The sequence below is a fragment of the Ovis canadensis genome, chromosome 5 (genome assembly GCF_042477335.2).
Source record: "Ovis canadensis isolate MfBH-ARS-UI-01 breed Bighorn chromosome 5, ARS-UI_OviCan_v2, whole genome shotgun sequence".
Taxonomy (NCBI): Eukaryota; Metazoa; Chordata; class Mammalia; order Artiodactyla; family Bovidae; genus Ovis; species Ovis canadensis.
In genome coordinates, this window is record NC_091249.1 from 29,218,849 (window position 1) to 29,233,902 (window position 15,054).

At 52.3% G+C, this 15,054-nt stretch overlaps 2 protein-coding genes across 10 annotated transcripts; both read left to right on the forward strand.

Annotated features, from left to right (window-relative positions):
• Nucleotides 1-7,734: 7,734 nt before the first annotated feature.
• On the forward strand, nt 7,735-11,630 carry MCEMP1 (mast cell expressed membrane protein 1). 4 transcript variants are annotated; one of them, XM_069589317.1, is made up of 7 exons: nt 7,735-7,902; nt 8,191-8,280; nt 8,844-8,972; nt 9,137-9,187; nt 9,267-9,413; nt 9,639-9,790; nt 9,912-11,630. In XM_069589317.1, exons 1-6 carry the CDS (start codon nt 7,851-7,853, stop codon nt 9,773-9,775), a joined length of 606 nt encoding a protein of 201 aa, XP_069445418.1. In that variant the 5' UTR covers nt 7,735-7,850; the 3' UTR covers nt 9,776-9,790; nt 9,912-11,630. The 4 variants fall into 4 exon arrangements, with proteins under 4 accessions (XP_069445418.1, XP_069445419.1, XP_069445420.1 ...); XM_069589318.1 differs by having other exon boundaries at nt 9,722-9,790; XM_069589319.1 differs by lacking the exon at nt 8,844-8,972.
• Nucleotides 11,631-12,131: 501 nt separating this feature from the next.
• On the forward strand, nt 12,132-14,469 carry TRAPPC5 (trafficking protein particle complex subunit 5). Of its 6 annotated transcripts, none has more exons than XM_069589325.1 (3): nt 12,136-12,182; nt 13,581-13,721; nt 13,860-14,469. In XM_069589325.1, exon 3 carries the CDS (start codon nt 13,869-13,871, stop codon nt 14,433-14,435), a length of 567 nt encoding a protein of 188 aa, XP_069445426.1. In that variant the 5' UTR covers nt 12,136-12,182; nt 13,581-13,721; nt 13,860-13,868; the 3' UTR covers nt 14,436-14,469. The 6 variants fall into 6 exon arrangements, with proteins under 6 accessions (XP_069445431.1, XP_069445428.1, XP_069445430.1 ...); XM_069589331.1 differs by having other exon boundaries at nt 12,139-12,176; XM_069589328.1 differs by having other exon boundaries at nt 12,142-12,551.
• The last annotated feature ends 585 nt before the right edge of the window (nt 14,470-15,054 follow it).

Here is a 15,054-nt window from a genome sequence, read left to right on the forward strand (position 1 = left end):
TGGGGAGGGCCCGGGCCCTGAGCTGTGTCTTCTGTGGGGTGTGGGTGACTGAGGTGGCGTCTCCAAAAAGAGCAAGGTGCATCAGCACCGGAGGGGTTGGGGGGGGCAACCGCAACTTTTCTTCTCCCTATTCCCCTCTCCTGCCTTGTTGTCCACAGCTTCTATTTTTGAAAATGGGGCCCTAACTTCCTTTAATGACATGCACACTCAAGGCTCATGGTCTTTGTCAAAGGAGAAGCGAGCGTTAGACTATTTTTGTGGGGGACTTCTCTGCACGGCATGTGGGATCTTAGTTCCCTGACTGACCAGGTATGGAACCCGTGCGTGGAAACTCGGGAGTCTTAACCACTGGACAGTAAGGGAAGTCCCGTACTGTTACCTTTGAGGCCACCTTGACGGCCACGCGAGGGTCCTAGGCCTCCTGGGAAGTTGCTGGGTTATTCTCCCCGACAATGATGCCTCTTCCGGGATCTGGGTCTCAACAGGACAGGAACCACCCCACCCCCACCAACCCCAACCCCACATACGCTCCAGAGCCTTGTCATGAGCAGCCTCGGGGTCAGGGTGCATCCCTATTCATCGCTGTACCCAGAGACCTGAGCTCCATCCCTCACTCCCCATGTGCAACAGGGACACTCGTTCCTATTCCTCATGAACACTCAAATATGACAACACGCGTAGGGGACTTGTTGGCTCTTTGGTATATCCTGCTTAGAAGAGAGAATGGCACATTGAAGGTGTTCAGGAAATGTCCATTGAATAAACAACCAGACACACAGGTGAATACACCCCCTGGGTACAACATGCTACACTTATATACACAGTGACATATGGCCTTGTGCACACAAAACACACAACCCGGTTCCCGTGGTCACACAAGTGCGCCACGCCCTGTAGACACACACATTGCCAACTGGGGGGAGGGAGCTGGGGACACAGGAACTCTCGTGTGCCTCGGATGGACTCTCGTGCCTTCAACATCAAGTCCCCATCCCAGCCTGGATGACGCTGGTCTCAGTCTGGAGTCAATGCACCAGAAGAGAAATACTCAGCATCACTGGGGGCACAAATCCAGGTGATTCAAGGTCCAGTTTCCTGAGAACCCTAACCCAGGAGTCTTAAAATCCAGTCCCGGAGAGATGCAGACAGAGACTTCAGAACACTTGGTGCCCAGGTTTAAGAGGGACTCCAGACTTAAACAGCACAGTCCCCAGCAGCACACTCCAGAGGCTGAAGAATGGGTGACAGGGTGGGTTTCTGGTTTTCAGGATGATTTGGACTCTTCCCACTGACAACCACCCCCCATGGTGGTACACCACCCCCTCAAGTCTGGTCGCAGTGATCGTGAACTGAGATCACACACGCCTGGTGCTCATGGAAGCCACTACGTGCCAATCCAGGGATTCCCCTCCCAGGTCCTCCCTCTTAAACACTTTGGCTTCGGAGTTAGAGTGGGATCACAGAGTCAGAAATGTGTTAAGGACCAGAGAGGGCAAGCATTGTACCTTGCCCATCCTGCCCCCTCACTGTCCCCAGACTCTCATGTGAATGCCTCTGTCTTCAAGACCCACAATTGTCCCCTTGTATCTGGACCGCAAGAAGGGCCTCTTTTGAGCTCTCAGTTCCAACACAGTCTTCCTCCTGTCCCAGAGTGTAGACTTCAAAAGGCAAAGCCCTTCCTTAAGTCTCTTTCCTCATTTGCTAACTGCCCAGCCCCCTGTGAGAGGTGAACTGTGGTGCTGGAGAATATTCTTGAGAGTCCCTTGGACAGCAAGGAGCTCAAACCAGTCAATCCTAAAGGAAATCAACCCTGAATATTCATTGGAAAGACTGATGCTGAAGCTGAAGCTCCAATCCTTTGGCCTCCTGATGTGAAGAGCTAACTCATTAGAAGAGACCCTGATGCCAGGAAAGATCGAGGGCAGGAGGAGAAGGGGGCAAAAGAGGATGAGATGGTTGGATGGCATCATCAACTCAACGGATACGAGTTTAAGCAAACTCTTGGAGATAGGGAAGGACAGGGAAGCCTGGCATGCTGCAGTCCATGGGGCTGCAGAGTCAGCCACGACTGATCGACTGAACAGCAACCCCCTATAGTAGCCAAGACTGTTGGTTGCCAGCCCCACAGATCCCACCTCAACCTAGTTTGAGCTAAAATGAAAGGATATTTTCTGGATTACCTAAATGAGAGGCTCAGGTTCAGAACAACAGACTCAGGAATGACTGAATCCAGGGTTTCAGACAATGTCTCCAGGACTCGAGTCCTTGTCATGTCAGCTTTTCTTAGTGTTGACCTCACTTTTAAGCAAGTTCTCCCCTGTCATGGCTCCAGGTTTATATCCTGGCAGTCTGACAGAACTGGGAAAGAGAGAATGCCCCTTCACCTGGTTAACCCAACAAAAGCCCCAGGCCTGGGTTTCATTGGTTGAGTCTGGCTCATTTGCCCACCCACTCTGTGCCAAATCTTGGTCTTTGATTGGCTGGACCTGGATCATTCTTTAAAGAAAATTCAGACTGTTGCCCCATGAAAGCATCGGGTCAGCCAACCCCATGGAGTCCTCTTAGGCCACCATGACACTGTTGCTTGTGGGTCTTCAGTTCCAGGGCTACCCTTTTCTCCAAGTCCAGAGGGCTCTACCTCGGTTTTGGCTTCATTTCAGTCAGGGAAATGTGCAATGCTGCAGACCCGCCTCCTATGCTTGTCAATCAGAGCAGAGTCAGTTCCCCATTGGTCCATCTTTTCTGCAGCTATTGTATCATCAGTGGAGGCGAGGCCACGTCTCTCAACGACTGACTTCTTTGTAAGAGGAGATGGAAGAGCTGGCATCTAATTATTGTTAAACTGATCTTCCTTGAGCAGACGAGACTGGCAATGCTTTTTGTTTGTTTATACTGCACTGTGTGGCATGTGGGATTTTAGTTCACCAACTAGGGATCTACTACAGCCCCTTCAGTGGAAGCTCAGAGTCTTAATCACTTGACTCAGGAAGTCCCAAGATTGCCAATACTTCAGGAAAGAGAACATCATCCTCACCAGCCAGATCTCGGGGGTAATTCCAAACTTGCATGCATACTAAGTCACTTCAATTGTGTCCTACTCTTTGTGACCCTATGGACTCTAGCCTGCCAGGCTCCTCTGTCCATGGGATTCTCCAGGCAAGAGTACTGAAGTGGGTTGCCATGCCCTTCTCCATGGGATCTTCCTGACCCAGGGATTGAACACGTGTGTCTTACATCTCCCATGTTAGCAAACAGGTTCTTTACCACTAGCACCACCTGGGAAGCCCAAAGTTACTTAAAATTTAATCACATATTTTAAACCTAAAACATACTCAGTTCTCACACATAGGAAGTTTTAATCCATTTTTTTCCAAAGGGAGTGTAACAGAGTGGGACCCTATGGGCCTTCCCAGGACAGAAGCCAACTCCCCCCATGTCTCTGCCTTTTCCACAGTTTACTGTGATCCACACAGTCAAAGGCTTTGGCATAGTCAGTAAAGCAGAAATAGATGTTTTTCTGGAACTCTCTTGCTTTTTCCATGATCCATCAATTCTTTTTGTCTACAGAAAAATTTTATCCAAAGAATAAATTTAATCAAAGAAAATTTAAAAGTGCAGAAACAAAGAAAAATGATCAAACAGAATAAAATAATAATAAACCATTAAACCAAGTCAAAGACATTTAGTCCCTCCTCAAGGGCTATAGATAATACTGTGTCATATGCTTGGAGCTGGTTCGCAGTTACCAAACCCCCCGGGTGGGGGAAACTAACTACATGATGAGCAGACTGTAGCCATGACCTAAGCTGCCACATCTTACACAATTTCAAGAACTGGCCTCAAGGAAATGGGAACAATCCAACCCTGGAACTGAAGATTAAGTGCACTTAAAACAATCAAGATGACACTGATCAGACCACTGCATAAGCAACTTCAGGATGATTGTCAGAGCCGAGGTACTGTTTCTGCACACCGCCTGCTCCCTCCACCTATACACTCCTAAAATTCCCCTTAAAGCTCTTGCCCCCTGATCGACAGCTGGGAGATGGCTTTTGGACATTCCGTATGTACACACAAGCAGACGTGCAACTGGAAGTATTCAGGTATGTACACACACACACACACATATATACACACAATGGAATATTACTCAGCCATCAAAAAGGATAAAGTTCTGCCATTTGCAGCAACATGGATGGACTCAGAGGGTGTTATGTTTCGTGTGGGATTCCCAGGTGGCTCAGTGGGTAAAGAATCCACCCACAGTGCAGGAGACGTGGGCTTGATAGCAACCCTCTCCAGTATTCTTGCCTGGAGAATCCCATGGATAGAGGAGCCTGGTGTGCTACAGTCCATAGGGACACAAAGGATAGGACTTGGCTGAAGCACCTGAGCGTGTACACACGCACATGCTTAGTGCAGTAACTCAGATAGAGATACAAATAGTTGTATGTCATGTTAGTGTATGTTAGCACTCTTGTGTGGAATCTAAAAACAATGTTTAAAGGAATGTATGTAACAAAATGGAAACGGACTCAGAGACAGGACAAACTAGTGGTTACCAGCAGAGAGAGGCGAGAGAAGAAGGGCAATATAAGGGCAAGAGATAGATTAAGAGATACAAACTAATATGTATATAGTAGATTAGCAACAAGGATATATTTTACAGTACATGGAAATATATCCATTATTTTGTAATAACTTTAAATGGAGTATAATCTACAAAAATATTGAACCACTATGCTATACACCTGGAGCTAACAAAATATTATAAGTCAACTACATTTCAATTTTTAAGAACCCTGCCAGGGACTTCCCTGGTGGTCCAATGGTTAAGGCTCTGTGCTCCCAATGCAGGGAGCATGGGTTTTATCCCTGGTCAGGAACTAAGATCTAGATCAGTGCAGCAAAAAAAAAAGGAGGAAAAAAATCTGCCCAAAACCCACATGTGTTTCACATTATATTTACTTCTAACAGAAGGCAACTGCTCTAGACTGAAAGAGAAAATTCCTTGTATACTTCAGTTCAGTTCAGTTCAGTCACTCAGTCGTGTCCAACTCTTTGCGACCCCATGAATCACAGCACGCCAGGCCTCCCTGTCCATCACCATCTCCCGGAGTTCACTCAGACTCACGTCCATTGAGTCCGTGATGCCATCCAGCCATCTCATCCTCTGTCGTCCCCTTCTCCTCCTGCCCCCAATCCCTCTCAGCATCAGAGTCTTTTCCAATCAATCAACTCTTCGCATGAGGTGGCCAAAGTACTGGAGCTTCAGCTTTAGCATCATTCCTTTAAAGAAATCCCAGGATTGATCTTCAGAATGGACTGGTTGGATCTCCTTGCAGTCCAAGGGACTCTCAAGAGTCTTCTCCAACACCACAGTTCAAAAGCATCAATTCTTCAGCGCTCAGCCTTCTTCACAGTCCAACTCTCACATCCATACATGACCACTGGAAAAACCACAGCCTTGACTAGACGGACCTTAGTCGGCAAAGTAATGTCTCTGCTTTGGAATATACTATCTAGGTTGGTCATAACTTTTCTTCCAAGGAGTAAGCGTCTTTTAATTTCATGGCTGCAGTCACCATCTGCAGTGATTTTGGAGCCCCCAAAAATAAAGTCTGACACTGTTTCCCCATCTATTTCCCATGAAGTGATGAGACCAGATGCTATCATCTTTGTTTTCTGAACGTTGAGCTTTAAGCCAACTTTTTCACTCTCCTCTTTCACTTTCATCAAGAGGCTTTTTAGTTCCTCTTCACTTTCTGCCATAAGGGTGGTGTCATCTGCATATCTGAGGTTATTGATATTTCTCCTGGCAATCTTGATTCCAGCTTGTGCTTCTTCCAGCCCAGCGTTTCTCATGATGTACTCTGCATAGAAGTTAAATAAGCAGGGTGACAATATACAGCCTTGACGTACTCCTTTTCCTATTTGGAACCAGTCTGTTGTTCCATGCCCAGTTCTAACTGTTGCTTCCTGACCTGCATACAGATTTCTCAAGAGGCAGGTTAGGTGGTCTGGTATTCCCATCTCTTTCAGAATTTTCCACAGTTTACTGTGATCCACACAGTCAAAGGCTTTGGCATAGTCAGTAAAGCAGAAATAGATGTTTTTCTGGAACTCTCTTGCTTTTTCCATGATCCAGTGGATGTTGGCAATTTGATCTCTGGTTCCTCTGCCTTTTCTAAATCCAGCTTGAACGTCAGGGAGTTCACGGTTCACGTATTGCTGAAGCCTGGCTTGGAGAATTTTAAGCATTACTTTACTAGCGTGTGAGATGAGTGCAATTGTGCAGTAGTTTGAGCATTCTTTGGCATTGCCTTTCTTTGGAATTGGAATGAAAACTGACCTTTTCCAGACCTGCGGCCACTGCTGAGTTTTCCAAATTTGCTGGCATATTGAGTGCAGCACTTTCACAGCATCATTTTTTAGGATTTGAAACAGCTCAACTGGAATTCCATCACCTCCACTAGCTTTGTTCGTAGTGATGCTTTCTAAGGCCCACTTGACTTCACATTCCAAGATGTCTGGCTCTAGATTAGTGATCACATCATCATGATTATCTGGGTCATGAAGATCTTTTTTGTAGACTTAGCCTCATTTTAGGTCAGATAGACATAAGGAAAGCTTTAAAGATACCTAGACAGAGTAGAGACAGTGTGCGCACATGAATATGTACAAGCATGCAAATGACCACGCCATATGTACACGTGTACAGATGTGCGAGTGGGGGTATTCAGAAGTGTGAGTGTGCAAGAGTGTGTGTGTGGGTCTGGGTAGGTGAGCCGACGCGTGGATGAGTGTGAATGTGTTTCTGAGTGTTCCTTTGCAGGGGGTCTCCAGGTGGAAGGGGAACTGCTTTGGGGTTAGGTCAAGGTGACATCTGGCCTCAGTCCCAGATGTGGGAGTGGACTTCCAGTGGTTAGCCCCATTGCCTCATATCCATTCTTCTCCTCCAAAGGGCCTTGGAGAAGTACTTCTCTGGGTGGAGCTGAGGGGTGGGACTAGGGCAGAGCGAAGGTAGGTGTGGGGACCTAGGAATCTTGCCCCAAAAGGTGGGGTGCCATAGTATCTACCATGAGAGCAAGAGATGGGAGGATGAGCTTCACCCAGGTGGACACAGATACACACAGAGCTTCCTGTAAAGTTCCTGACTATCCTATTTCAAAATTATTTTTATTGAATATAATCGACCCATGACTTTATGTAAGTTTACGATGTTCAATATATTGATTTGATACATTTTTCGATTGCAGTATGACGATCCCCATGGAACTCAGGTCTCCTGCATTGCAGGCAGAATCTTTATCATCTGAACTACCAACAGGGCGTTAGTTAACACCTCTTCCACAAATTGCTGACCATCTTGTGCTGTTTCTGGGTCTGTGTGAATCTCTTCTTGTCCCTCCTGAGACCTCTGGTCTCCTAAGACTCCGAGTGGGGGCTACTCTCCAGTTGCGGAGGGAGGGCTTCTCACAGCGGTGGCTTCTCTTGTGGGCCCCAATACTTGTGGCTCCTGGGCTCTAGAGCACAGGCTCAATGGTTGTGGTGCAGGGGCTTAACTGCCGGATCTTCCCGGATCAGGGTTCCAACCTGTGTCTCCTGCGTTGGCAGGTGGATGCCTAAGACTCCCATTGAGCCAGGGTTTGGGTGAGGATGCCCCCAAGGGTGGGGGGTTCCTGGATCCCTGAAAGCAGGAAGCCTACATTCTGCTTCCTCTTCTCCACCTCAACCCAGAGATTTCCTCATCTCCCCAGACACTTTCCTGTGGGTGGGGCTGTGTGAAGACAGATTTGCTGCCGGGGGCCATAGAGACTGAGGAAATCAACATAAACCAGAAGGTCAAGATGCAGGCGGTAGCCTTCAAAGACAAGAGACGGGGATCCGCAGGCAATAAAGGTTAGGCATCTCGGGCGAGGTGGGGAGAGGTTGGGATGGGAGGAGCGAGGAGCTGAAAGTGAAGGTTGGAGGGCTCCTCCCCCACTCCCCAAAATGTGTGTGTGTCACCCAAAGGCTCACATGCATTAAGATGAAGATCAGAGTTCCCTACTCCTTATCTTTGCCCCCAAGAAATCTGTTGTGTGGAGGATTCAGTAAACCAAGATGTCTGAGCTTCCTCTCCCATACTCACCCCTGCCCCAGAGCTCCGGGCAGGTTTCCTCAAGCCTCTCAATGACTTGCCCACAGCTGCAGATGACCCTAACTATGAGAACATCACCTTTACCTTCAAAAACCAGAACCAGCCAAAGGGCAGTCATTCACCACCCAAGAACAAGGGTAAGCAGCCGCCCTCTGCCCCCCAGCCCCTATCACATGGCCCTGGGAGAGGTCTGTGGGAGGGCCCTGCAGGGACAAAGGGCAGTGTGTGAAGCTCAGGGTCAATGGTGTGGGGGAGTGGTGGTGTCGAGGCTTTGTGTGACAGTGGCGGGGGGTAGCTGGGTAGGCGATGATGAAGAGGACAATGTGATTGTGCTGGTGGAGGTGTTGGTGAAGCTCTGGGTGTCGGTGGTGCTGGTGGATTGGGACGGGATCATCTAGACAGAGCTGATGAAAGTGTTGATGAGGTCCTGATGACCTGTTGATAGGGACAGTGCTGGCAAGGACAAGTACTGATGCTGGTGATGGGGTCATACGAGGGCATCATGGGGACAGTGCTAGGGGCCACTGCTGGTGGTGCTGGCTGGGGTGCATGCTAGGGGCAGTGTGTGATGGCCACAGCTGCTGATGGTACTGAGAACAGTAGGTACAGGTGAAGAGCTGTCAGTGGTGTTAGAGTCAGTGCCGATGGGCTGAGCAGCGGTGTTGGGCCCTGGGGATGAGCTGTCCTACCTCTATCCCAGTGCCAGCCGAGTCCAGGCCACCCTCAGACACTGCCCAGGGACACCACTGGTTGCCTAAAGCCATGATGAGTCTGAACACCTTCTTGACTCTGTCCTGCATGGTCCTCTTAGCTGTGGTTCTGGTGAAGAGTGAGTGGGGTGTTTCTTTCTGCTGGCGGAGGAAGGGGCTGGGGGCAGTGGGGAGGGGTCCCCAGAAGCTGGGGAGGCCCAGTGCTGCTCCTGACTGCAGAACTCGGGTGATTCCAAAGTTTTTCTAAGGTTTTCTTGCCCCCTGCCCCACACATCCTGAACAGATTCCGAGATGTCCAGGGAGCTGGTGGTCTTGAAAGAGGAGCTCTGGAACGGTGAGGGGAAGAGCTGGGTCGGGGTTGGGGGAGTAGGGGGAGTGAAGGTGACTCTGACAACTCCAGTCCACACCCTTAGTCTCCACTTCGGTGCAAGAGTACCAGGAAGAGCAGAAGACTCAGTGGGGCAACGTGGAACAGCGTGTCACGGCAGCCAAGCAGAGCATCGACACAGTCATGAGGAACGTCCAGGAAGGGAACCCGAAACGGAGGCAGCTGGCCACAGGTGCCCTGGCAGACCTCCCCGGGGAGAATATGCCTCCGTGCCCAGTACTGGGTTGGGTGCTGGGGAATCTGGGGAGGGGACAGCAGGGGTCCTGCCCTCCCCGAGCACAAGGTTTGGAAGGGTGACGGATGTCACCCCCGACAAACATACCCCGAGTCACTCAGGGAGTATATATATGCTGCTGGGAACTCCAAGTACATTGGGATTGTGTGACATCTTTTGCAGGTTGGGGGTCGGGCAGGGAACAGGCTTCCAATAAAGCTAAGAGTGTCCCATCTCAGCTTTTTCCTGTCTCCCCACCACTCCAGTCCCAAACATCGATGAAGTCAAGAAAACACTACAGGAAATCCTCAGTATACTGAAGACGTCAAAACCAAGTAAGCTGGGGCCAGGGGCAGCAAATGAGGGCGGCCCCGAATTTGGCTCCAGGCTCTCTTCCAAGAATGGGATCTGTATGATCTCGGGTCTCCATCCTTCACCACAGCCCCTTCTCTGCAGGTCCCACACCTCAATGAGTGAGAAAATCTCACAGCCCTGGCTGCACCGTGGAGGAATGACAGCACTTCTTCCTTGAAGAAGGAACATGGGGACCCACGCTGGTCTGAAGCTGCCCTTCCTCCCACACGTAGAACATCGCATGTCTTGCGAATGAGTGTTGTGGAGCTGCATGTGTGCATGTGCGTGCGTGTGTCAGGGTAAGCTCTTCAAGGAGGGTGGGTATTTCAGTGTGTCGCACAGGAAGGTGTTGTGGTGAGTGTGGTGTGCTTCCGGGTCACTGTGCATAGGCATACATACATGTGTGGGCTGTGGCGTGGCGTGAGTGTAGTTCGTGTCACTGTGTGCGGCTGTGGGGACCACAAAGGCGTGTCACTCTAGGTGTGGGTGTCGGTGACATGTGTTGCAGGCGCCCACTTCACCGTCAGCGTAAACACACGCATGTGTCCTGCTGGGTGTTGTGTGATGCAGGTGTGAGGGGGTGGAATGGTGGGTACGCCGTGGGAAGGTATCACTGTAATTGTGGATGAGTGTCCTGTCACGCTATGCCGGTGTGAACAAGTGCGTGTCAACACGAGTGTGCCTGATTGCGCTGCCGAGGGTTCAGAGCAGTCCCCGCATGTGTCCATTTGTTTCTGCGCTCACATTTTATGATTCACGATGATAAACCCCAAAGGGAGACCACATGGCTTTCCCGTCTGTTTGGTGCGGCTGGGGGGCTTTGGGACCTGGTCGGGGAGGGTGTGTAAGTGTGCCGAATGGAGAATGGGAAAGGTCATGTGGGGAACATGTGGACCTGATGCCAGGAGCCCTGGGGGCAGCAGGGAGTGCGAGATCCAATGCACCCAGTGGATCACTGTGTGTCCATGAACCTGTACCCAGGGGTGACTAAGTGTTTGTGGACCAAACACTAAGTGTGCTCTTGGACCAAAACAGAAATGAGGGTTTTCTTCTGATAACAAGGAAAATATAGGGAAAAATGAACAGACTAGAAAAGTAGCATAAACGGGCCTGGAAGAGTTAACTAATCCTAGCTTTATTTTAAATGTTACTAATCTGTAGTGTCTGTAACTCTGTCCTTCACAAGGCTAACCTCTAACACTCTCTGAATCTGTGAATTACACCCAGCATCTAACACTCTAATTCTGTGTGAATTACATCTTGTTCCTGTTGTTTTACACTCCCTTGTAGCAAATCACTGCTTGCAGCATTCTGCATTTCAGAAAGCAGGTCGCCAGTAAATAACCAGGAGAGCAATGGACCCAATTATTGGGTTGCCTGACACTGTGTATTTAGTCGCTCAGTCATGTCCGACTCTTTGCAACTCCATGGACTGTAGCCCTCTAGGCTCCTCTGTCCATGGGGATTCTCCAGGCAAGAATACTGGAGTGGGTTGCCATCCCTTCCTCCCGGGGAATCTTCCCAACCCAGGGATTGAACCCAGGGCTCCCGCATTGCAGGCGGATTCTTTCCCTTCTGAGCCACCTGACACTAGCTCTGACTGTTTTGAAATAATGTAAGAAGAAAAACGCAAGACCTTCATCATTTTGATCCTTGCCACCAACCCGCACCCCCGGACTCGAAGCCCCACCTGTTAGACTTCTCCTGACTCCTCAGGGCGGGGGCTGGGGTTGGGGGCTGGGGAATGGTCTTGAGGCCCCAGGCAGCTGCGTTCCCTCTTTGCCTGGCAAAAAATAAAACTCCTTTCTTTTCTCGTCCAAACGTAGTCTCCGTGCTTCTGTTAGACATCGGTGCACAGAGAATCAAGATATTGACATTAACGTCTCCCTAAGTGTGCCTGGCCTCACGGATATATAAGCCCCTGAGTACGGTACTGTGCTCCGGCATGTTATCTGTCCACAAAGCATGTATTCAGGGTCGCAAGTTCCCTCAGATAACTTGTGCCCACGGGCATGCACACGGACATGTTTGTCCGGAAGGTGAGCGTACGTGTGACCCAAGACGAGCAGACGCACACGTGCCTGACACAGAGCCCCTTGTTTATCATCAGACGTGCACTCCTGAGCAGGGGATGACCCATGCCCCTGTCCCCTTGACTGTGGGCCAACCGAGGCCAGCGAGGCCCCTGCCCGGGTACCTGCGCCCTTACGTCGGGTTCCACGGACACGTGCGCCCCACTGCGGCCGCTCTCCGGCATCGCCTCGCGAGCCCTGCCCACACGCCCGTCCCATCGCTGCGCCTGCGCACGCCCCCCCCCCCCCCCCTTTACGGCGCCGTAAAGCAGCTCGGCCAAATCGGCGGCCGCAGGTCCGGGTGAGATCCCGCCCGCCGCGACCCCTCCCCGGCCCGGGCCGCGTCCATTTCCCGACCCCCTCCCCGCGGGCCTTTGGGTCCTGGGCCAGGGTCTCGGTGTTCGCGATCCCCGGTCATCCCCCACCTCGTCCCATCCGCCGGGGGTGGGGAGCACGAGGAGGGTGGGCTCCTACCCGGCACCGTTGTCTGGTCCACACCCGCGCCGAGGTCACGGGATCCCGGTCTTTCCGTGGCTTAGCTCACCAACCCCATGGCAGCCGGGTGGAGGGGTTTCTACGCTCTCCGTCCCATCTCGCGCGCTGGGCCCTCCCCATGTAGGCGGCTGCGCAGCGGGGCAGGGACGTCCTGGAGCTCCTAAAATTCCCTCCGGTGCGCTTTTCATCCTCCACGCTGACCCTAGTTGGGGCCCTGTCTCAGCCTCCCCAGACCCGTCCGGCCTCTGGTCCCGTCCCTGCGTAGTGGGGGGTCGGGGCTCTCAGCCACCCCTCCTGACGGTGGGTTTGTGTGTGTGTCTCCGAGCCCTTGACATCGCCCATCCGCGGCCATTCTCATCGCAGATCCACAGTGTGTTTGTCTCAGCATCCCCTAGGGATTTTCTCCCCACAGCCCCACTTCCGGGTCTTTCCCGCCACCGATGGCTTCTCGCTCTGGAGTGGGAGGATCACGGCGCCCCCTCCTGGCCCCACTCACATCCCGGGTCCGATAGTCCGCCCCCTCCGTCTTGTTTCCCACAGTGCAGCTAGTTTTCTGGAAAGCACGAGGGTGGAGGGCTCTCAGCGCCTTCCCTGGCCACCCCTCCCCTTTTTTTACCAACGCGGGTCTACTCCAAGAGGCATGCTTCGTGCCTGACAAATTCGGTGTGCCCGAGGGTGCGGGTTTAGAAGGGTTGCCAGCATCCTCTCCTGGCTCGCTCCATGTGCCTTGCTTGTTCCCCAAGGCCCCAAACCCTCCTGGCCCTGGGTCTCACCACACCCCCTTACTTCTCTCTTCTGACTTCACCCTGGGAAATCAGCGCTGTTGCTGCTGGAGAGCCTGAGGTGGGGGAGGGATTACTGCTGTGTCCTCTCACGGCTCCTCACCCTCGTCCCCTCCTTGCCCTAGGTCTGATGCCCTGCCCCCTCCCCACACACGTGTCTTCTCGTTACTGGCACCGGCTTGAAGGGTTCAGGACGATGCTTTTAATGCACAAAGATCACCTGGAACTCATGGGTTGGGGAGGTTTCGAGTGCCTCCTGGGTATCTCTCCTCCCACTTTCCCTCTCCATCAGAGAATAGAAGTGTTACTTGCTCAGTTGTGTCATGATTCTGCGACCCCATGGATGGTAGCCAGCCAGGCTCCTCTGTCCATGGGATTCTCCAGGCAAGAATATTAGAGTGGGTTGTCATTCCTTTCTCTAGGGGATCTTCCCTCCTCAGGGATCGAGCTCAGGTCTCCCACGTTGCAGGCAGAGTCTTTACCATCTGAGCCACCAGGGAAGCCCTCCACTTGCCTCCCTCCCAAGCCCTCTCCTGGACAAGGGTATAAGCCTCATAAGGGAGGTATGCTTTATACGCAGGTGGATTCTCCTTTTCTTCTCATCTCTTCCCACGTGGGAAATCAGCAATGGCATGCACGCGGGAGGTGGTTGGGAGGGGTCTCCTTCCCGCCTCTGACACCCACGTTTCTTCTCCCTGCAGGGAGGCGGCATGGAGGCGCGCTTCACGCGTGGGAAGTCGGCACTGCTGGAACGTGCGCTGGCCCGGCCGCGCACCGAGGTGAGCCTGAGTGCCTTTGCCCTGCTCTTCTCTGAGCTGGTTCAGCACTGCCAGAGCCGCGTCTTCTCCGTGGCAGAGCTGCAGGCGCGCCTGGCGGCACTGGGCCGCCAGGTGGGTGCCCGCGTCCTGGATGCGCTGGTGGCTCGCGAAAAGGGTGCCCGGCGTGAAACCAAGGTGCTGGGTGCCCTGCTGTTCGTTAAGGGCGCCGTGTGGAAGGCGCTCTTTGGCAAGGAGGCCGACAAGCTGGAGCAGGCCAACGACGATGCCCGCACCTTCTACATCATCGAGCGCGAGCCGCTCATCAACACCTACATCTCCGTGCCCAAGGAGAACAGCACGCTCAACTGTGCCAGCTTCACCGCGGGCATCGTGGAGGCGGTGCTCACGCACAGCGGCTTCCCCGCCAAGGTCACAGCACACTGGCACAAGGGCACCACGCTGATGATCAAGTTCGAGGAGGCAGTCATAGCCCGAGACCGGGCCCTGGAGGGCCGCTGATCCCCCCAAGATAAAGGAAGCAGACAGCCCCCTTCCCAAGTGTGTCTTGTGTCTTGTTTGAGGGCCTCAGAGATCCCCTCAACACCTCGACCGGGGACTTCCCTGGCAGTCCAGCAGTTGGGACTCAGCACTTTCACTGCTGAGAATGTGGTTGGGGAACTAAGGTCCTGCAAGCCACACAGGGCCCTGCCAAACAAAACAAACCCCACCGTGACCCAGGCCCTTGCCTCAGGCTGCTGAGGGTGGCCAGAGTCCTAATACAATGGAGAAGTGGGGGTGGGGGCAGATTTGACCTAGCTTGAGGGTTGTGGGAAGTGGGGTGGGATGCGGGGGTGGGGCAGAGGGCAGAGAAACCAGGCCCAAGGAGCTGCTGATTTGGCTCCAAAAGTGAAAGCCGCTCATTGGGGTCCGACTGTTTGCAACCCCCATGTACTATACAGTCCGTGGAATTCTCCAGGCCAGAATACTGGAGTGGGTAGCCTTTCCCTTCTCCAGGGGATCTTTCCAACTCAGGGATCAACCCAGGTCTCCTTCATTGCAGGCAGATTCTTTACCAGCTGAGCCACAAGGGAAGGCCCCTGCTGGTTTGGCTGGGGGGGGGTGGGGGGAATGCTGGCAC

Coding starts and splice junctions, on each gene's coding strand:
- TRAPPC5 (XM_069589330.1), top strand. CDS start 13,869: ATGGAGGCGCGCTTCACGCGTGGGAAGTCGGCACTGCTGGAACGTGCG.
- MCEMP1 (XM_069589317.1), top strand. CDS start 7,851: ATGCAGGCGGTAGCCTTCAAAGACAAGAGACGGGGATCCGCAGGCAAT. Junction 8,281..8,843: donor TTCACCACCCAAGAACAAGG/GTAAGCAGCCGC, acceptor CCTCTATCCCAG/TGCCAGCCGAGTCCAGGCCA. Junction 9,188..9,266: donor GAAAGAGGAGCTCTGGAACG/GTGAGGGGAAGA, acceptor CCACACCCTTAG/TCTCCACTTCGGTGCAAGAG.